This window comes from Rhinopithecus roxellana, chromosome 19, assembly GCF_007565055.1.
Source record: "Rhinopithecus roxellana isolate Shanxi Qingling chromosome 19, ASM756505v1, whole genome shotgun sequence".
Lineage (NCBI taxonomy): Eukaryota > Metazoa > Chordata > Mammalia > Primates > Cercopithecidae > Rhinopithecus > Rhinopithecus roxellana.
This window is the reverse complement of record NC_044567.1, coordinates 74,572,032-74,593,642: the sequence shown is the minus strand read 5'-3', so window position 1 is coordinate 74,593,642 and position 21,611 is coordinate 74,572,032. Positions and strand designations below refer to the sequence as shown.

The window sequence follows — 21,611 nt, the reverse complement described above, 5'->3', positions numbered from 1 at the left end:
CAGCAAGAAAAAAGCAATGAAAGGCATGGAAATTGGAAAAGATAGGGCCAAGCTGCCTGTATTTGAAGATACGATACATAGAAACCCCATGGAATTGCCTAAACCTATGAGAATTATAAATTTAGCCAAGGTCTCCATGTACAGGGTCAATATATAAAAGTCAATTCTGTCTTTATTTATTAGAGCAAACAATTGAAAAATGACCCGGAGAAACAGTTCCATTTGCAGTAGCATCAAGAAACATAAAATACTTAGGAATAAATCTAACAAAAGACATTAATGACTTTATCGCTGAAACCATAAAACTCCTGAAAAAGATTACATAAGTGAATGGAGATGTACGCTATAGTTGTGTGTTAGAAGAGTCAATGTTAGACACACAGATTCAATGCAAACCCAGTGAAAAATTCCAGCAAGATTTTTTGGTTTATGTTGTGCTGTTTTTGGTAACCGTTGAACATTGATTTTCAAATATGTATGGAAACGTAAAGTACTTTCAATAGCCAAAACAATTTTTTTTTTTTTTTTTTGGAGATAAAGTCTCACTGTGTCACTCAGGCTGGAGTGCTGTGGTATAATCTGGGCTCACTCATTGCAACCTCCACCTCCTGGGTTCAAGTGATTCTTCTGCCTCAGCCTCCCGAGTAGCTGGGATTACAGACATGTGCCACCACACCCAGCTAGTTTTTGTATTTTTAGTAGAGATGGGGTTTCACTATGTTGGCCAGGCTGGTCTTGAACTCCTGACCTCAAGTGATCTGCCTGCCTCGACCTTCCAGAGTGCTGGGATTACAGGCGTGAGCCACTGTACCTGGCCAATAGCCAAAACAATTTTTAAAAACAAGAACCAAATTGGAGGAGTCCCACTCTCCACCCACTACCTGATTTCCAGCCTTCTTACAAAGTTAAAATGTATAATTTGCTTTTAACAATGTTTGATAGATAATGAAAGTTAGTATAAACTCGTTGTTATTGTTCCAGACTGCACTTTATGTCTGAAAAACTCTGTAAGTAGAACCAGGTGTCTTATCTTTTCTTGAGTGCTTCTTGTTCGTCCAACAAGTATATAATGGGAGTGCTGGAGGGAATCAGCAAAGGTAGCTTCCTAGGGAATGATGTACTTGTTTCTGAGTCTTATGGACTTGCTGAAGGATGGTGTAGGGAGTGAGTTCCAGCAGGGAGTAATGTGTAATGCAACATAGACTTGAAAGAGCCTGGCATTATCAGGGAACTGCAAATACTTTTCTGTGATGGAGTGTTGGAGTTTCGGCCAATTCAGAATGGATTCTGTATTTATTTTGAGTACTTTATCCTGTAACTGATAGGAACCTGTAGACTGTACAGATTTACGTATGAATGAAGTTTGTTTTTTTAATGCTAGATATATTTTTTCTTCATTCTTTTAAAATACGATTTTAGGCTGGGCACAGTGACCTAAAATCCCAGCACTTTGGGAGGCAGAGGCAGGCGGATCACCTGAGGCCAGAAGTTTGAGACCAGCCTGGCCAACATGGTGTAAACCCCGTCTCTACTAAAAATACAAAAATTAGCCAGGTGTGGTGGTGTGTGCCTGTAATCCCAGCTACTCGGGAGGCTGAGGCACAGGAATCGCTTGAACCCAGGAGGCGGAGGTTGCAGTGAGCCAAGATCGTGCCACTGCACTCCAGCCTGGTCAGCAGAGCGAGATTGTGTCAGAAAGAGAGAGTGTGTGTATGTTCAAATAGTAGTACAGAGTCTCCATATAATTTTCACCCAGCTTTCCCTAATGTTAACACATCTTGCCACAATAATCGTTAATTATCAGAACCACAAAATTGACATTAACATTGAAATTAACATTGAATTTATGCAGTCATAGACATACTTTATTTGAATTTCTGTATTATTAGTTTTCTTATTAATGTCCTTTCTGTTGTCCAGAATCTGTCATTGCTTTTAGTTTTTGTGTCTCTAAGTGTCCTTCAGTATGTGAGAGTTCTCAGTTTTTGTCTTCCGTTATTTGGATACAGAATTTCTGGTCAGTTATTTTGTATAGCGTTCCACAAATAAGTGTATTTTGGTGTTTTCTCATTACTAGAGGTTACGCATTGTTTTACAGGAATGCCACAGAAGACACTGTACTCTTCACTACACTACAGAGGGTTCATGATGTTGACTTGTGTTTCTAATAGTGATGATAAGTTTGTTCCCTTGGTTAAGGTGGTGCCTGACAGGTTTCTCCTCTGTAAAATCAGCGTTTTTCCCTTTGTAATAAACGACAATTAGATATATTTATTTAGAGATAGGGTCTTACTCTGTCACCCAGGCTGGAGTGCAATGTCGTGGTCATCACTCCAGCCTTCACCGCCCTGGCTCAGCTGTCCTCCCATCTCTCAGCCTCCCAAGTAACTGGGATCACAGGCATGTGCCACTATGGCAAATTTTTATGTTTTTTGTAGTGACAGGGTTTTGCCATTTTGCCCCGGCTGGAATAAATGACTGCCTTATAGGGAGACACTATGTAAATATTCTGTTGCTCATTATATTTTCACCCATAATTTTATTGTTCACTGATGACTTTTTCCTACAGCAGTTATTGCTGTGTTGTTTACTGAAGGGTGATTGTTCTATTTCCTGCCTGTATTAAATGGAATTCTGTTTGGAAGAGGTGTCTTTCCCCCCTCATTTATTTACTCATTCATTCACTCTGTTGTTAATATCAGGATGCACCCATGGATATTAATTTTATTTAATGGATTATAACCTATTACTGTTATACAGTCGCTCCAGTTATCTCAATTTTGGGTACTGGTTGCTCTTTCAGATTGGCTCCTGTGTCCTTTTAGCATGTACTGCTTATATTTTGAAATACTTTCTGCTACTAGATGTTCCAGGTTACTCTCGTATTTTGCCTACTCCAGCTCAGGTTCCTTTTATTATAAACTAAAATCTGAGTACTAGTGGTGCTCATTGATACTTCGTAAGTGTCACTGCTTCTAGGATGACTCAAAAGGCAAAGCAAGGAAACGTGTATCTATGCTCACACATGCATACACACACATCTATATTTCTGTATCTACTTGCCTGTATATATATATTGAAAACCATAAGTTCATACCAGTTCAACACAGCAGCCTTCCCCTCTTCCTTATTGATGCTCGTTTAATCCTAGTACCCCTATAGTCTCACAATTGTCATCTAATACCCCTGTGAAAAACACATTTACTGACTAGAGTACAGTATTTTTGGGCAGTATGTTAACTGTTATGCATTCAAAATACAGTTTTCTGAAGTTACATAGGTTATTTCCTTCCACCAAATTTTTCATTATGGTTATGTTGTTTTGTCATACAGTTAGGTTCGTTTGTTACTACAATATTCCAATTCTAGCCTTCCCTGTTTCCCCCACCCCCCCAACTGTTAACTTTTATTTTTGTATGTGAAACATTACTGTGGTTCTAAAAGTTATACATTCTCTCTTTATATCCTTTTCTCATTCAACCTCCTGTAGGTTAGCAATTTCAGTACGTTTTGGATTATCTTTCCTGTATTTTTTTGCACCTATGAGCAGACACATGTATATATTTTTTAAAATCTCCTTCTTGGGTAAATATTTTTTAAAATACTAGATTTGAAGTTAAGGAGGGTTTTGTTTAGCAAAACCATTGCTTCTATGGCAATTAACAAGTAACACATTATTTGTGTGTTAGTTTCTGTTTGTAAAATGATCCTGCTCCTTACCCTTTCCTTACTCATCCTACTTTACAGAAGTGATGAGAAAAACAAGTGTACTATTAAGTGAAGAGCTAATGCTTTCTCAGAAGAAAGGCATGCTAAAAATGTAAGCTATTGCTGTTTCTGTTTACATAGTCCAAGATACATCTTCATTCCATTGGTTTAAGCAGGGATACTCTTCCCTTCTTTGAAGTTTGCAGTCACTGGGGACAGTGAGTGGTTCATTGGCCTGACAAGGGTTTTGGGGTAGAAGGTAAAGGGATAGATATTGACCGAGAAATATTTGACCCACGGTGTTAGAAAACACTGACAGGTTAGGTCTTTTACAGTAAATTGGACTATGGATAAATAAGTTGAACAATAAGAATTTTTTTTTTTTTTTGAGACGGAGTCTCGCTCTGTCGCCCAGGCTGGAGTGCAGTGGCCGGATCTCAGCTCACTGCAAGCTCCGCCTCCCGGGTTTACGCCATTCTCCTGCCTCAGCCTCCCGAGTAGCTGGGACTACAGGCGCCCGCCACCTCGCCCGGCTAGTTTTTTGTATTTTTTAGTAGAGACGGGGTTTCACCGTGTTAGCCAGGATGGTCTCGATCTCCTGACCTCGTGATCCGCCCGTCTCGGCCTCCCAAAGTGCTGGGATTACAGGCTTGAGCCACTGCGCCCGGCCGAACAATAAGAATTTTAAGATGCGTTTTTGCATTTGCTGTATTTCTTTAAATTCTAGATAGGTATTTTCATGTGTTGGTAAACATAAATCTTAGGTTTAGGAACCATTGGATTTGTAACAGCATTATGATAATCAAAACTTTAAAAAAAAATGAGTTCAAAATTGTTCTCATGTAATTGTGTAGATTTTCTTTTATCCTCAACCTGCAGAAGCAGGGAAGTGAGGCACATAGCCCCACATATGCAGAAATTAAAGCCTCGGCAATAACTTGGTGAAAATGGAATTTTTAGAACTTTCCACTCCTTGTTTAGTACAATTTTATGGCCATGGTGCTAGCTAATGGAAATGGCTAGTATACCATTTATAGGCCAGCAGTATTTTGGTGAATTTAAGCAAAACTATGCTCAGTATCATTTAAATGGGGGCTGGGTGGGCTTGAGACATGAAATCAGTCATACAAAGTCAAAAACTATTTTAAACCAGGAATAAAAGTTAAATTCCTGTCACCCAGTTAGCATTTTCTTTCCATTTTAATGTTTATCGGGAAGGGAATAACTAACCAAAACTGAACTATTGACTTTTCTAGCCAAACAAATGCGATGCATTTAAAAAATGACATTGCAAGCAGGTGTGACATGGCATTAATTGAATAAAGTAAAAATACATACATATTTGCAGGTAGAGTTTAATTTCCTTGTTTGTTTTTAAGTGTGTGACTCTCTGTTTTTACCCTTTAACCCTCTCTACTTTTTGGTAAAACAAATCTAGTAGACACTGGTTCTTAGACCCTAGAAAAAGCCACTCCCATAAAAACTATTTAGTCTTAGTTTTTCATTCAAGGCGTCTTTGTCACACGTACTTGATCTGGCCCAGAGAGTGGAGTAATGAATCAGATGCCTGCTTTATGTGAATAACAAATTTGAATCTCATTGCTGTGTTAGTAATTTTATGCTGTACACCTGGCCGTTTCAATCAGGGGTAAAACAATTCAGCAACCCTCCTTGCTACCTTTAACTGTAAGATTACTCCAAAAGATAATCCCCTAGGGCCCTGCTTTGGAGAGGAGGGGATTACAGAGGCACTCTGTCTACCACTTTAGCTTTTCTACTCTTTTCTTTCTGGCTGTGGGATGCGTAAACCCTGAGTTCATCTGAACATCAAATAAAATTCAAATGGAAGCTTCAATGATAATCCCTATTTCCTAGGTAGGAGACTCTTAAGTTCTTTTATCCTTTTTGCAGTTGCTTATTGGATAGCAGATATCTGAGTCATGCTTTAGTTTTCTAAAAACACTAATGATGTAAACCACTGCAGTAGTAATAATGAAGCTGAAATTGTTATGCGGATTTAATATTTCTGAAGTGTTTGTTAATGTTTCTCTACCCTCTGTGTTTGCAGCCTTTTAGACTGCAGGATAGGAAGTGTTCATTTTGTCTCAAGGGAGAGCGCCGGCATTTAAGGAGCTAGGTGAAATTACATGTGTTTGTGTGTTTATGTTTTTCTTTTTCCAAATGGAATACTATGATTGGGATTAATATTTTAATCTCTTTGCATTGATGATAGGTTGCAGGATGTGTCCAAACGCCTGCTTTTGGATATTAGCTTGATTACAAAATTTCCCAGGATCTTAAGTAGATCCTTCCTGAATATCCAGTGCTTCCTTTTGTGTGGCTGGGAATGCAGGCCAGCCACAGTCCCTTTCTGATGTTTATGCTCTTGATCTCTGAATACTTCATGTTCTTGACAACATTTTCATGTTAATAATGTGTTGCCTGTTGACTTCAATTTTGATTTGGGAGCTGAATTATTCCAGGAAGTTTCAGGTTTCTATAAGAAAATCAATAACATTCATATTAAAGCTGAATAGCATTTAAATACATAAACCTGCAGGCATGAGAAACAAGACAGGCTGTTACAGCAGTAGTAGTTAGCTATATGGATGGTGACATTACTGGTGATTTTAGTTTACATATTCTTCTTCAGACTTTAAGAAAGATAAATGTTTTGAGTTGAGATTTTGTTAGAGAGCGGCAACATTTTATCTTGACAAGTGTCCTTGCAGTTAAATCTCATAATCCCTACGAGAAAACTTAATCAAATGGAGAGTCCGTCAACCCATTTCTTAAACGTAGTGCCTTCTAGAACACGTGGGTATATAAATCAAATCGCTGCCATAATTTAATGCTGAAAGCTATATTTTAAGTGAATATAAAATTAACAGAAGTGAAGATTGGTATTAAAAAACTCGAGAGTTTTTTGCTGAAACAAACAGCATTTTTAAACAACATTTTTTTATTGAAAGGAAACTTTTTCATCTAAACCAGAACTTCTGAAATCTAGAAAACCTGTAACATGCCTGAAGTGATACATCTGTTAGTTAATGCCAACCTGAATTTTAAATTCTTTTGATTTTTCTTGTTCTTTGTCTTACCATGTTTGTTTAGTCTTTTTGAAGTTTCCCCTGTGTAGTAAATCCTTACTAGCATTCAGGGGGGTATTTGGTTTTATGGGAGTTTCTTTTTAATATAAAAATATTACCTAAAATGTAAAGAAAATTTCAGAATAGTTTTACAAGTGTAACACTCTTTGTCTTGTTATCTATGTATGTATATTTTTAGTCACTACAACTGTATTAAACTATTACTTTTTTCTCTTGAAATCTCTTCTTGCATAAGAGAAGAAATATCCTTTATGGTTCTTTTTAATATTTTCATTTGGTATACCACAACTGATAACTATAGTTACAGTGCTTATAACTATTGAGTGTATTTAGATTATTGGTAGATATCATTGCATTGACCACCTTTGTGAATAAGATTTTTGGGGGTGTGTTTGTTACTCCTTTAGGGTAGATTTTTTGTTTATTTTATTTATTTTTATTTTTTTTGAGACGGAGTCTCGCTCTGCCGCCCAGGCTGGAGTGCAGTGGCCGGATCTCAGCTCACTGCAAGCTCCGCCTCCCGGGTTTACGCCATTCTCCTGCCTCAGCCTCCCAAGTAGCTGGGACTACAGGCGCCCGCCACCTCGCCCGGCTAGTTTTTTGTATTTTTAGTAGAGACGGGGTTTCACCATGTTAGCCAGGATGGTCTCGATCTCCTGACCTCGTGATCCGCCCGTCTCGGCCTCCCACAGTGCTGGGATTACAGGCTTGAGCCACCGCGCCCGGCCTCCTTTAGGGTAGATTTTTAAAAATTGGTTAGAATATTTTGTCAGAAGATAGGAATATCCTTATAGGTCTTGCTACTTAATACCGTGTTGCTTTCCAAGGAAAGTCTGTGTAGAGCTTAAGGCAATGTGTCTATGCCAAATTTACTATAATTTTGATAGTATTGACAGTTGTTCAAGATGTTTGTGATATCTTAGTAGATGTACAAGATATCCAACAAAAAAGACAGCCTTTTCTCAGTGTTCACTCATTGTAGCATACTTCTATGACTTAATCTGTGTATATAGTTTGATCTGTATTTTAGGATAATTTGTATTAAAACTTTACCTCCCCAATCTGTTTTTTTTGTCTGTGTTTTGTTTTGTTTTGGAGACAGAGTCTCTGTCTCCCAGGCTGCAGTGCAGTGGCGTGATTTTGACTCACGGCAACCTCCACCTCCTAGATTCAAGTGATTCTCATGCCTCAGCCTCCCAGAGGAGCCAGGATTATAGACATGTGCCACCATGCCCCGCTAATTTTGTATTTTTAGTAGAGACAGGATTTTATGATGTTGGCCAGGTTGGTCTCAAACTCTTGACCTCAGGTGATCTGTCTGCTTCAGCCTCCCAAAGTGCTGGGATTACAGGCATGAGCCACCACACCCAGCCTCAATCTGTTCTTTTTTGATGCTTGTCTAGGACTACTTTCAGGTTCAGTCCTTTGGTGTTTTCTCCTTGGGGGTATAAAGACCGACCCCCCCCCCCCCAAAAAAATCAGCAGTATTGAAAAATAGAATTTCAGCCTCAAAATATTTACCTTGAAAGCATTTATAGGAATATTTACCTTGAAAGCTTTTATAGGAAAGAGAACTTCAGCATGCCCCAGAGTCAGTTGAAGTGTAAGGAGACAGGTTAGGTGTGGTGGACACCTGTAATCCCAGCATTTTGGGAGGCCAAGGAGGGCGGATCACTTGAGGTGAGAAGTTCAAGACCAGCCTGGCCAGCATGGCGAAACCCCGTGTCTACTAAAAATACAAAAATTACATGGGCATGGTAGCGTGTGCCTGTAATCCCAGCTACTCAGGGAGGCCAAAGCAGGAGAATCACTTGAACCAGGGAGGCAGAGGCTACAGTGAGCTGATATCATGCCACTGCACTCCAGCTTAGGTGGGAGAGCAAGACTTCATCTCAGAAAAATGAAGTAAGGAGTGAAAGACCCACAGCCTTTCTGGGATATTTCAACAATTGCTAGAACTGAGGGATAACTGCATCTGTTGCTTTATTGCATATACCTCAGAGGTGCCATATGACTGGCATTCAAACTATTCCTATCCCTTTGGAGCCTAGTAAATATATAATTTGTTTTGAATACTGCAAATCAAACTTTCTATATTCTTTCTCATCTGTTGTTTCATTTTATATTCTAAACGTATATTTGATTTGAATACTCTAAAGACAATAGTATCTGATACCATCAGATAATTAGATTCATTGAGATTTTAACTTGGTTTTCTGTCAGGGAAAAATGTGTGTGTGTGTATGTGTGTGTATTTATTTATTTATTTATTTATTCATTCATTCATTCATTCATTCATTGAGACAGGGTCTCACTCTGTCACCCAGGCTGGAGTACAGTGGAATGATCATGGCTCACAGCAGCCTCTGCCTCCTGGCTCAGGTGATCCTCTTCCCACCTCAGCCTCCTGAGTAGCTGGGACTATATGCACGCACCACCATGCCTGGCTAAATTTTTATTTTTTTGTAGAGTTGGGATTTTGTCATGTTGCCCAGACTGGTCTTAAAACTCCTGGACTCAAGAGATCATCCTACCTTGGCCTCTCAAAATGCCGGGATTACAGTCATGAGCCACCATCCCCAGTCTGTGTGTGTATTTTTAAACAAAGCATGGTTTTTAGAAAACAAACTTCTAGTATACTTTGTTAAAGTTAAGCAGATACTGACTACATTTAAATTTCCTCTTAGTCATCTTGATACTGATGTTAGTATATCCTTCTTGATCATTAGTTGAAGGCTTATGTTACTATGTAATTGTTTTGCTAAGCTTCTGTTCCATAGAATTGTTGAGGTCATTTTCCTGTCAATAGGTACTTTTAGTCTGTACATTTGGATTCTTCATCCCTTTTTCCCCCAAAGCAAAAGCTAATGTCATATTCTCCTTCTGTCTGTCAGTGTCTGTCTCCCTCCCCCTCCCCCCCCTCTTTAATTAGAGATGAGGTCTCACTGTGTTGCCCAGGCTGATCTCAAAACTGCTGGTCTCAAGCGATCCTCCTGCCTTGGCCTCCCAAAGTGCTGCAATTATAGTTGTGAGCCACCATACCTGGCCACTGATTCTCTTATTTTCTTTTTCCTCAGTCATTCAAGTTTTGGTTTTCAAATTGGTCATCGGCAGTTTTAGGTGCTTTGTGCAAATGAAGTGGTGGTGTTTTTCAGGCAGGGGTGCTGTTGGGATTCATGTTAATTTTTTTTTTTTCCTTTTTCTTACTCAGATTGAGTCTTCTCAGCCATTGGAAAACCATGGTGCCCCCATTATTGGTCATGTTTCAGAGTCACTGTCTACCAAATCATGTGGAGCACTCAGACCTGTCAATGGAGTTATTAACACGTAAGTTTTAGCTCTTCTACTTCCTACTCTTAGACTTGTAAAGGTGTTTTGGAGCTCTTAGTTCTCTTTAGCCAGGACTGACCCTGGTTTAAAGAAGCGGAAGCCGTATCACTTAGTAACGTTTTTAATCTTCACTGTATAATGAAGCAATGTGTTTTAATTAATTGTGTATTTTCCTTTTACCTACTAAAATGGACTGGGCATGGAGTAAAATAAAAGACACTACAGTTATTGTGAATTATTGTTGTTTTAATCTTACAGGAATTCCTCAGAAGTGTTTATATTAACCTCCTCTGCTCTAGGACAGATTAGATCTCCAAAGGCTATATTTGTAAATCTATATTTATTAAGATTCAAGGGAGAAAAAAATATTCAGGGATATCCTATACAAGTGAATGATGTGTACAACACCCCTAAAATTCAAGATTCATAGAACTGATTCTAAAGAAGCCCATTAACATTTGCAAAATTCATCATTTTCTAACCAGTTGTAGTTCTCTAGACTTTATTTACTCGTGTTTGTTGTAGAGGAGAACTCAGTCACTAGAACTTGAGTTTATTTGCTGACATATTTTGCCTTTCATACATGATGTAGTTAATGTGCACCAAGAGCCTTACACATAAGCGCACACAGGTAGATTAGCAGACATCAAGAGGAGACCTGCTTCTGCTCTAGAATGCTTCTTTGTGTCTGAACATTAGCAAATAGAGGTTGAACCAGTATAAGAGGCTTTGTTTCTTTGTGTTTTCTTGTTGTTGTTGTTGTTGTTTATTTATTTTGTTTCTTTGTGTGTTCTGAGAATACTCTTCCTTCCCCTTGTATAGTCTTCAGCCTGTCTTGGCAGACCACATTCCAGGTGACAGCTCTGATGCTGAGGAACAATTACATAAAAAGCAGCGACTGAATCTAGTCTCTTCATCATCTGATGGCACCTGTGTGGCAGCCCGGACACGTCCTGTACTGAGCTGTAAGAAACGGAGGCTTGTTCGACCCAACAGCATTGTTCCTCTTTCCAAGAAGGTCGGTACAGATGAGAGAGTTGGTCATTGTCAAGCAGTGAGCCAGATGCTCAGATAGAGAGTTAGTCTCTTGCCAACTTTGGTGTTTTCTAAACTTGGCTAACCATGAAGGTCTTCTGGGGAGCTTTATAAAATGCTAGGGGGCCGGGCGCGGTGGCTCAAGCCTGTAATCCCAGCACTTTGGGAGGCTGAGACGGGCGGATCATGAGGTCAGGAGATCAAGACCATCCTGGCTAACACTGTGAAACCCCGTCTCCACTAAAAAATACGAAAAACTAGCCGGGCGAGGTGGCGGGCCCCTGTAGTCCCAGCTACTCGGGAGGCTGAGGCAGGAGAATGGCGTAAACCCGGGAGGCAGAGCTTGCAGTGAGCTGAGATCCGGCCACTGCACTCCAGCCCCAGCGACAGAGTGAGACTCCGTCTCAAAAATAAATAAATAAATAAAATAAAATAAAATGCTAGGTTCCTGGGCCCTGTTTGCTCTGGAGTTGGGTGTTGGAATCTTGTTTTCAGAAAACACAAAGCTCCTAGGTGACTCTGCAGCTAGTTTTGAAAACCACAGTCTTGAGCTTTTTAATAGAAATCCGAGAGACTGAAAGTTTAAGAACTGCCATTGACACTTTGAAGGAGAATAGTGTGCCCTCTCACCTTCACTGTTACCACTGAAAATGACAGTATAGAATCCTTTGCCCTAAAAAAGAATCCTGGCTATGTGCAGTGGCTCATGCCTGTGATCCCAGCACTTTGGGAGGATCACTTGAGCCTCGGAATTGAATACCAGCCTGGGCTTCAATATAGTGAGACCTTCATCTCTACAAAATATTTAAAAATTAAGCATGGTGGTGCACATCTGTAGTCCCAGCTACTCAGGAGGCTGAGGCAGGAGGATTGCTTGAACCCATAAGGTTGAGGCTGCTTTGAGCTGTATTTGTGCCACTGTACTTAAGCTTGGGTGACAGAGTGAGACCCTGCTTCAGAAAAAAAAAAAGGAATGTTCACTAAAGTTTTTAAATTGATGTTACTAAAAAAAGTTTGTCTTCACAAAGGAAATGGAAATTAATTCACAACTGCAGGGAATTTTAGATTGCTGACTCTTCAAATAGCAGTTGACTTTATTCCACAACTAATGAAATAATAATACTCCCGTAAAATGGTGCTGTGCAGGAATTAAGAGCATTATCTTTGAAGATGATAAACTTGGGTTTGAATCATGGTACTGCCACTTAGTAGTTTGATAATTTGGTGCATGTTAACCACCCCGATTTCCACTCCTCTCCAAAGCCTCAGAGATCTCATACGGTTGTTTGAGGATTAAGTGAAATGTATGTAACATGCTTATTGGAATGTCTGGTTGATAAGTTCCTAGTACAAAGTGGCTGTTACTGTTACCATTTTTGTTGTTCATTCATTCTTTCAACAAATATTTATTGGCTTCCTGCAACGAGCTGAATCTGTCTAGTCACTGGGTATACAACACTAAACAAAACAGGCAAAACTGCTTACCCTGTGAAATGTTCTCGTTGTTAGAGAAGGAAAATAATACATTAACTCTGCAGTGTGTCCTGTAGCATTAAATCTTGGAGAGAGGCTAGGCACAGTGGCTCCTACCTGTAATCCTGGCACTTTGGAAGGCTGAGGAAGGAGGATCACTTGAGTTCAGGAGTTTGAGACCAGTCTGGGCAACATAATGAGACCCCATGTCTAAAAAAACAAAAAGCCAGCTGTGGTGGCGAGTGCCTGTAGTACACCTGCTCAGGATGCTGAGGCGGGAGGATCATTTGAGCCCACCAGGTCAACACTGCAGTGAGCCATGGTCGCGCCACTGCACTCCAGCCTGGATGATAAAGTGAGACTCCATCTCAAAAAAAACAATCCTGGAGAGAGAAATGCAGTAGAGGGGGATAGAGAGTGCTGGAGAGCTCAGATAGAGAAGAGGTATACAGATTAGTCCTTTGAGGTATTCCAGAGCTTAGGTATTCCTCCTCATTCCTGTGAAAGATGAAGAAAGGATTGGGAAGGGAGTAACCAATAAAATAGAAGAAAAACCAAGCGAGTGTGGCATGAAGAGAGTGTGGTATGTGAAAGGCAAGTGGAGAAAGCATTTCGGAGGAGGAGGAGGAGGAGGAGGGATTGGATTGTGTGACAGTTGCTACAGACAGGACCAGTAAGATGAAGACTGAGAATTGAGACCATTGAATTTAGTGGGGCGGGGTTGTTGCAGACATTGGTGAGCAGTTTTGGTAGAGGGAGAAGGGTGAATGAAAGCTTGGTTGGAGTGGATTCAGGAGAGAAAGCCACAGAAGGAATTGAGGGAACGATTGTAGATAACGCTTTCAAAGAACGTTGCTGTAAAAGAGAACAGAGTGGGAATTTTTCTTAAGGAAGCCACTAGCAACATATTTGCTCATGACAAGGGAGATGAGAATTGCTGAACAATTAGTATTTGCGTGGTGAATTTTCAGTACTTTCCTTGTTTGGTTCTCGTATGTAGTTGTACTGTGTAAGTTTGCCATGTTCTCCTTAAAGGAAAGAATTGTTAGAATTGACTGTCAGGCGATACCATTTCTTCCTGTCTATTCCTCGGACTCTACTTGAAATATCAAAATAGCAGAAATAGAAAAGAGTAAGGGATTTGGCAGGGTTTTTGTGTTGACGTTTCAGTCTCAGTTGTTTTTTTTTTTTATTTTTGTTTTTACTAATAGTCGTATATGTCTAAACGATTTTCAGAGGAATTGATAACAGGAATGTCAGAAAACAGTATATTACTGTCAAGTGTAGGAAAGTAGCTTTTTGTCAATTCCTTGATGAATTTAACACAGAATGCTTTTACATTAAAAAAAAAAAACAAAAAAAAAACAAGAAAACACCACATGAAAATAAAGCACCCTTCCTCTGTTTTGGCAGTTTACCAGCCACTGTGGCATGACATCTAGGAGTCGTATGAAAATTTTCTGAAGTATGTGATGGCCTCCTGGATTTCGTTTTTTAATATGTGAAGTAGCAAACCTTCTTTTGATCGATGCCTAAGAACAAATGTAGTTTTGAATGTACTTATAAAAGGTAGCTTAGGCAAGGGATAGGCATAAAACTGAATATCCTTTTGTTCCAATGCCAGTTTCTAAAACAGAATCATCCTGACACAAAATTAAGCTGCCTGAAAAATAAGACAGAGAAATTAGTTTACTTTGGGAAATATACCATGTACTAGATCTAGCAGAAAGCTGGAGTTCTGCCAGAGTTGGAGACACACACCATTCCTTCTGACTAGGTTGCTTTCTGTGTCTCACATGGCTCCTTGCTCACAACATGACCTCAGTGGTATTTGCTGATGAGCAACCATCTTGCCTTCTGTCATCTTGAATTGCTCGGTTTTCCAGGCAGATTTTTTCAACAGCATTTTTGAGTGCCCACCGTATTATTCAGGGCAGCCAGGTTGCATCAGTAAGCAAAACAAAGCCCTTACCTTCATGGAGCTTACTTTCTAATGACAGAGCAAAGAAGTTAACATGTAAATTATGTTCTAATACTGTTACATGACAGTTCACATTTATTGTGAGTACAGAACACACAAAACAAGTGATAAATATTTTTTCCTTACCTACATCTTAAATGATCTCTACTGCATTCCAGAACCAAATATAAAACACACTTGAGGGAACTCATTCAGTTTTTTTTGTTTGTTTTTTCTTTGAGGTGCAGTCTTGCTCTGTTGCTCAGGCTGGAGTGCAGTGGCGCGATCTCGGCTCACTGCAACCTCCTCCTGGGTTCAAGCGATTCTCCTGCCTCATCCTACGTAGTAGCTGGGGTTACAGGCATACACCACCATGCCCAGCTATTTTTTGCATTTTTAGTAGAGACGAGGTTTCACCATGTTGGCCAGGCTGGTCTTGAACTCCTGACCTCAAGTGATCCACCCGCCTCGGCCTCCCCAGGTGCTTGGATTACAGGCATGAGCCGCTGCACCTGGCCCAGTTACTGTGGTGTGTGTGTGTGTGTGTGTGTTTTGGCGGAGTCTCCCTCTGTTGCTCAGGCTAGAGTGCAGTGGCATGATCTCGGCTCACTGCAACCTCCACCTCCCAGGTTCAAGCAATTCTCCTGCCTCAGCCTCCTGAGTAGCTGAGATTACAGACAGGCATGTACCACCACACTTGGCTAATTGTTGTATTTTTAGTAGAGACAGAGTTTCACCACATTGGCCAGGCTGGTCTCAAACTCCTGACCTCAGGTGATTCGCCCGCCTCGGCCTCCCAAAGTGCTGGGATTACAGGCGTGAGCCGCCGCACCCGGCGCAATTACTATGTTTTTAAAGGGCTGTCAGCTTAGTTGAATTATGGCTGGAATGTATCTTAAAATTGAGATGCACATTTAGTGCAGTAACTCTTTTGCCCTTAAAAAGGCTGGCCAGGCACGGTGGCTCATGCTTGTAATCCCAGCACTTTGGGAGGCCAAGGGGGGCGGATCGCAAAGTCGGGAGATCGAGACCACCCTGGCCAACATGATGAAACCCCATCTCTACTAAAAATACAAAAATTAGGCCGGGCGCGGTGGCTCAAGCCTGTAATCCCAGCACTTTGGGAGGCTGAGACGGGCGGATCGCGAGGTCAGGAGATCGAGACCTTCCTGGCTAACACGGTGAAACCCCGTCTCTACTAAAAATACAAAAACTAGCCGGGCGAGGTGGTGGGCGCCTGTAGTCCCAGCTACTCGGGAGGCTGAGGCAGGAGAATGGCGTAAACCCGGGAGGTGGAGCTTGCAGTGAGCTGAGATCTGGCCACTGCACTCCAGCCTGGGCGACAGAGCGAGACTCCGCCTCAAAAAAAAAAAAAAAAAAAAAAAAAAAAATACAAAAATTAGCTGGGCGTGGTGGCACGTGCCTGTAATCCCAGCTACTCGAGAGGCCGAGGCAGGAGAATGGCTTGAACCAAGAAGTCAGAGGTTGCAGTGAGCTGAGATCTTGCCACAGCATTCCAGCCTGGTGACAGAGCAAGACTCCATCTTTAAAAAAAAAAAAGGGTCGGGGAGGGGGGGCTGCTACGTTGTATCACTTGTACTTCTTAAAATCAATGACTAAAACGAAGAGTTCAGTAAGTTAAACTTGTTGGGAATAAACAGAAATGAGATCTATCAGTAAATAATAGGAAGCCTTGAATTCCCAAACTGTTGATTTGGGTTTCAGTCTATAAGTTTTAATGTTTTGAACAGAGAAGTGTCATAAGCTATTTTGGGGGAGGTAAATCTGTAACTTTTTTTTTTTTTTTTTTTTTAAGTCGGAGTCTTGCTGTGTCACTCAGCCTGGAGTGCGATGGCACGATCTCAGCTCACCGCAGCCTCCGCCTCCCAGGTTCAAGGAATTTCCTGCCTCAGCCTCCTGAGTAGCTGGGATTACAGGCATCTGCCACCACGCCTGGCTAATACTTGCATTTTTAGTAGAGATAAGGTTTCACCACGTTGGCCAGGCTGGTCTCTTTGGCCAGACTGGTCTCGAACTCCTGACTTCAGCTGATCTGCCCACCTCGGCCTCCCAAAGTGCTGGGATTACAGGCACGAGCCACCACGCCCGGCCAATCAGTAACTAATATGTTTGGGATGGATTGGCACAAGAGACTGGAGGTGGAAAGACAGACTAACAGTAGTAATCCTGGAGGATATAATAGTCTAAGGCTTCTACAACTCTGAATGTGGAATATTTTAAAATGTATCTAAGGAATAATCACTAGGGTTTGGCAAGTGAGTATCAGAGTAAGGCTCATCGAGAACATGGAGTACTTCCTAAATCATAATTTTATTATAAAATGACGGAATTACTAGTTGTAATTACTGAATCGCCTATATTGCTATTTACTGTGTGTTTCATCACTTTGGGGGTCTAGTATGGTAGACGTTAGTAATTAAGTAAATGAAGAAGCACTCCAGTAGAAAGTTCTTATAATATATGCCATTATGTTCTTTTCCTGGCCCAGTGCCTAAGTGAAGTAGGTGTTTATAACTTAACCTAAACGTACTAAGATTTCACATCAATAAAGTTATTAAAATAGGTAACAGCTAATTTTAAAATAGGGTTGCTTTTTATTTGTTAAGTGAAATTATGTTTATAATTAAACCATAAGACAAATAGTATTGTTTTTAAAAAAGGAAAGGAATGTAGTTTTATTAATAATTTACTGTATTCACCTGTGTATAGTCTGGCAGTAGAAACCATCAGTATTTGGAAATGAATGGTTGAAAAGGCTGGGTTTTTTTGTACTAATAACCAGTAGAATAAATAATGGCTACATGTATTACTAACATACCCTTGAAATTTTTTTATTGCCCTTAATGGCATTTCTTTTCAATGTTTTAAAAAGTAGCATTTCCTAACAAATTGGCAGTGTTATGGCATCATTTTAGAATTTTGTAGTCCACGTTATCATACGGGGATTGCTGTGAGCTAAATTTTAAAGCTGGCTTCCGTAGAATTCCGAGTAGTCCTCCTCCTCTTCCCATTGTATCACACTTGAAGAGTGGCATTTTTGTACAGGTCATTCTCTTATGGCTATGACCAGGTTTTCTGTAGACATCAGGGTAGATAAAGGTGTTAATATATAATTCTAGGCTTCCTAGTTTTGATTCCACCTATTTAAATCCAGTTTCATGACACCATGGTTGAGGACTAATGAACTAGAGTTAGTATGAGTCAGTATTAAAAGTTAATAATTTGACAAGTTCTTCCTTGACAGAGTGCAATAGACCTTGGAGGCCCAACTTTTTAATACTAGTTAGACATTTGGAAGGGAGCAAGCATGCCATGTAGAAAATTGTAGTACCTCAGGACATAAAGCTACTAAAAGAATACTCAAATCACTCTGTGCTTAGAATAGTTACCTCTTAACACATACAAAATAAATTTTAAAAGACTGAGATAAAATAGAAGCTTACATGTTTTGTTTCTTCACTCTGATGGATCTTCAAGAGCCAGTTGTAGGATACGCTTGATTTTGATAGAGTTGCCAGACCTATGAAAATCTTTCCAAATGTTAACAGTGGATGAGTTAAATAACAAATATCAAATGCAAAGCAAAATCAAATGATTATAACTTGTCCTTGAGCCAAAAGGATTTTTTTAGTGTTTTGGACGAATATGCTATGATTAACAGAAAATGGTGAATAGAGTTTTACTTTGGTATTAATTCCTTCATAAGTATTAAATTGAGTATTTCCTGGGAGTCCCTTCAAAGAGAATTGATAGCAATACAGTATTAATGAAGGGAACACAGGAATTTCTTCATGTATCAAGTCTTTTATCTATTTTATTATTTTATTGAGATGGAGGTCTCACTGTGTTGCACAGGCTGATTTTTTGTTTTTTGTTGTTGTTTGTTTTTTGTTCCCTCCCTCTTCCCCCCCCCCCCCCCCCCCCCCCCCCCGCCCCAGCTGTCACCAGGTTGGAGTACAGTGGCGCAATCTCTTCATCTCAAAAAAAAAAAAAAATTAGCCAGCTGTGTTGGCAGCTACACAGGTGGCTGAGGCAGGAGAATGGTTTGAATCTGGGAGGTGGAGGTTGCACTGAGCCAAGATCAAGTTACTGCATCCAGTCTGGGTGACAGAACTGGACTTGGCTCAAAACAATAACTGTTTGTTTGTTTTTCTCTTAGTTCCAGCTGAGAACAAGTGTTGATCAGTTTCCTTTTCTCTCTCTCTCTCTCTTTTTTTTTTTTTTTTGAGTCGGAGCCTCGCCTTGCTTTGTCGCCCAGGCTGGAGTGCAGTGGCATGACCTCGGCTCACTGCGACGTCTGCTTCCCGGGCTCATATGATTCTCCTTCCTGCCTCAGCCTCCCAAGTAGCTGGGACTACAGGCACGTGCTTCCATGCCCAGCTAATTTTTATATTTTTGGTAGAGATGGGGTTTCACCGTGTTGGCCAGGCTGGTTTCGAACTCCTGACCTTAGGTGATCTGCCCGCCTTGGCCTCCCAAAGTGCTAGGATTACAGGCATCAGCCACCAAGCCCAGCCTCCTTTCCTCTTCTTAACATTTCCTGATAATTCTAGTCTTCTCAACAACAAGACTGCCAGAAGCATCTCTGTCCTTTTCAGAAACTTTCCACTTAGCTTCATAGCCTCATACCATTCACAGCTTCAGCGTTTTCTTTGGGAGAGTGAGTACTTGTCATGCTTAGTTCCCTGTCCTCTCTTTTTATTGATAATTTGACATTTCAAGTCTCTAATGTTATCCATTCAGCCCTGTAAGACCACCAAAAGCTCTGCTCGTTTTTTTCTTTTTTCTTTTTTTTCAAGATGAAGTCTCGCTCTGTTGCCCAGGCTGGAGTGCAGTGGCAGGCTCACTGAAACCTCTGTCTCCCAGGTTCAAACGATTCTCCTGCCTCAGCCAGTAGCTGAGATTACAGACACTGCCACCATGCCCAGCTAATTTTTGTATTTTTAGTAGAGACGGGTTTTCGCTATGTTGGCCAGGTTCTTTTCCTCTCTGGAATCTTGGCTCTCAATATTGTCATTATATCAGCATTTTTCTTACGTTTTGAGAGAGAGAGAGAGGGTGTGTGTGTGTGTGTGTTTTAAATCTGGCTTTTCCAGTTAGAGTGTTGGTTTGATATAAGCTATCCATAATATGTGATTTATTTGTTGAGAAAACTTCATTTATCCCTTAGTTTCCCACAGCCTACTTTGTTTTAAAAATTGTATCCCTGTAGTATTATTTTCTTGACTCTTGGCATATCTAACAATGTTTTGTTTATGTTTTAAGCCGAAAATCCAATTAATAATTTTTCCTGCTTGTAACATGTGGATTGTGCTATCTTCCTTTAAAGAGGCTTTGTTTTGCTGGCAAGTAAATTCCTTGTCATTTGTTAGGTCAGGTGAGGAGCTGGCTGACTTAGTAGTTTGACTCCACAACTAAAGCAGGATCTTCTGTCTTGAATTCTCTATGCAACTTTGGTCACGGTTTAAAAGCCTCCCAGACTTGTGTTAGCTGTGGAAACCATTTCAGTTCACAGCTGCCTAGTTGCTCTTGCCTGGCCTGATAGTTTCACCCTATACGTGCACCTTTTAATATTTAGCAAACACTTGGGGATCTAATGAAGATTTCTGGGGCTCTTTCTGTAAAGCTTCCTCCTCTCAAGAATTCTGCCTTGCAATTTTCAGTTTCCTTAGTCTCTGAATTCTGATCTAGGGAGAATTTGCTTCCTCAGTTCAGTGAAGCTGTTGCTTCCGGTGTGCTCTGCTTCAGATCCCTCTCCCTGCCCTGCAGTCTACAATGTACTTCCAGGCAGAAAACCAGGGCAGTCTTAGAGACCACCCCATTTGTTTCTCAGTCGTATACTGCCTGTTGTCCAGTTTTCTAGTTTATGACTGAAAGGTAAATCTGATCACTATTACTCTGCTAGAAGCAGAAGTCCTGTGGTGTCACTGTTTTCTTCTCCAAATTTTGTTATGAAATTATTCAGATACGAAGTTGAATGAATTTTACAGTGAACACCTGTGTAGCTACTCCCTAGGTTCTGCCACTAACATTTTAGCATACAATCATCCTTCCATTTATTAATCCATCTTATTTTTAGTGCATTTGAAAAACAGTGGTGTTTTTCTGTCCCTTGTGTTTCTTGAAAACTAGTAGAGACTTGAGTAAATCCGGTTTTGAGTTTTGTGAGAAAACACAAGGTGGCCTTATTATGCTTGTATCAGAAGACATGTAATGACTAAACTGTTTGTGTTATCAACCACTGGTAATCATTGCCTGGACCCATTGTTACATTGGAAGTTGAAGAATGGTGATGTTCTACTTGTATCATTTCTGTTTTTCTTTTATTAGCTAGCATATGTTTATAAGGGTAAACTTTTCCTTTTCAACTATTTGTTTACCCTGAGGTACAGTTTGTACAGAAGAAAGCATGATTTGTTGTTGTTTTTTATTTACCAATTTTCAAAATTACGTTAGTTTTCTACCATCCTCTAAGGACCGTCACTGAAGTTTTTCATGAAGGGGCTGTGAGTCATTGATTGAAACATATTTGAGGTATTTCAAGCCATTGTAGTCTTTTCTTTATGATGCTAATGTTACCTGATCTTTGGCTAGTGGAAGCTCTCTTCAAGCTTGTTCTTGAGTCCTTTTCCTTTGACTGCAGTAGTCTTTGTTCTCACTATTAATTTCTGTTTTGTTTTTTGTTTTCCTTTTTTACTGAGTCTTATGTTTACTGTGACTCACCACTAATATTTAATGAGAGCCTGTGCTTTGAATTTTTCTAGAAGGGATGACTGTAATTTGAACCTCATGGTTCTCAATGATTTTGTTCTCACAGGAGACATTTGGCAATGTCTGTAGTAATTACTGATTTTCACAAATTGGGGGAGTAGGGAGGCACATGGACCATGACGACAGAGATGCTGCTAGATATCTACAGTGCACAGGACAGTCCCCCACAACAAAGAAGTGCCAGCTATTGAGAAATCATGCAG

General features: G+C 40.3%; 1 protein-coding gene across 12 annotated transcripts in view; it reads left to right on the top strand.

Moving 5' to 3' along the window:
* KANSL1 (KAT8 regulatory NSL complex subunit 1) overlaps positions 1–21,611 on the top strand; it is a 198,489-nt gene that overhangs the window by 150,485 nt on the left and 26,393 nt on the right. For all 12 annotated transcript variants that reach the window (XM_030923033.1, XM_030923034.1, XM_030923036.1 and 9 more), the window contains 2 exons: positions 10,030–10,145; positions 10,971–11,166. In XM_030923033.1, the coding sequence (XP_030778893.1) occupies positions 10,030–10,145; positions 10,971–11,166 (312 nt within the window). The remainder of the gene's footprint in view (positions 1–10,029; positions 10,146–10,970; positions 11,167–21,611) is intronic.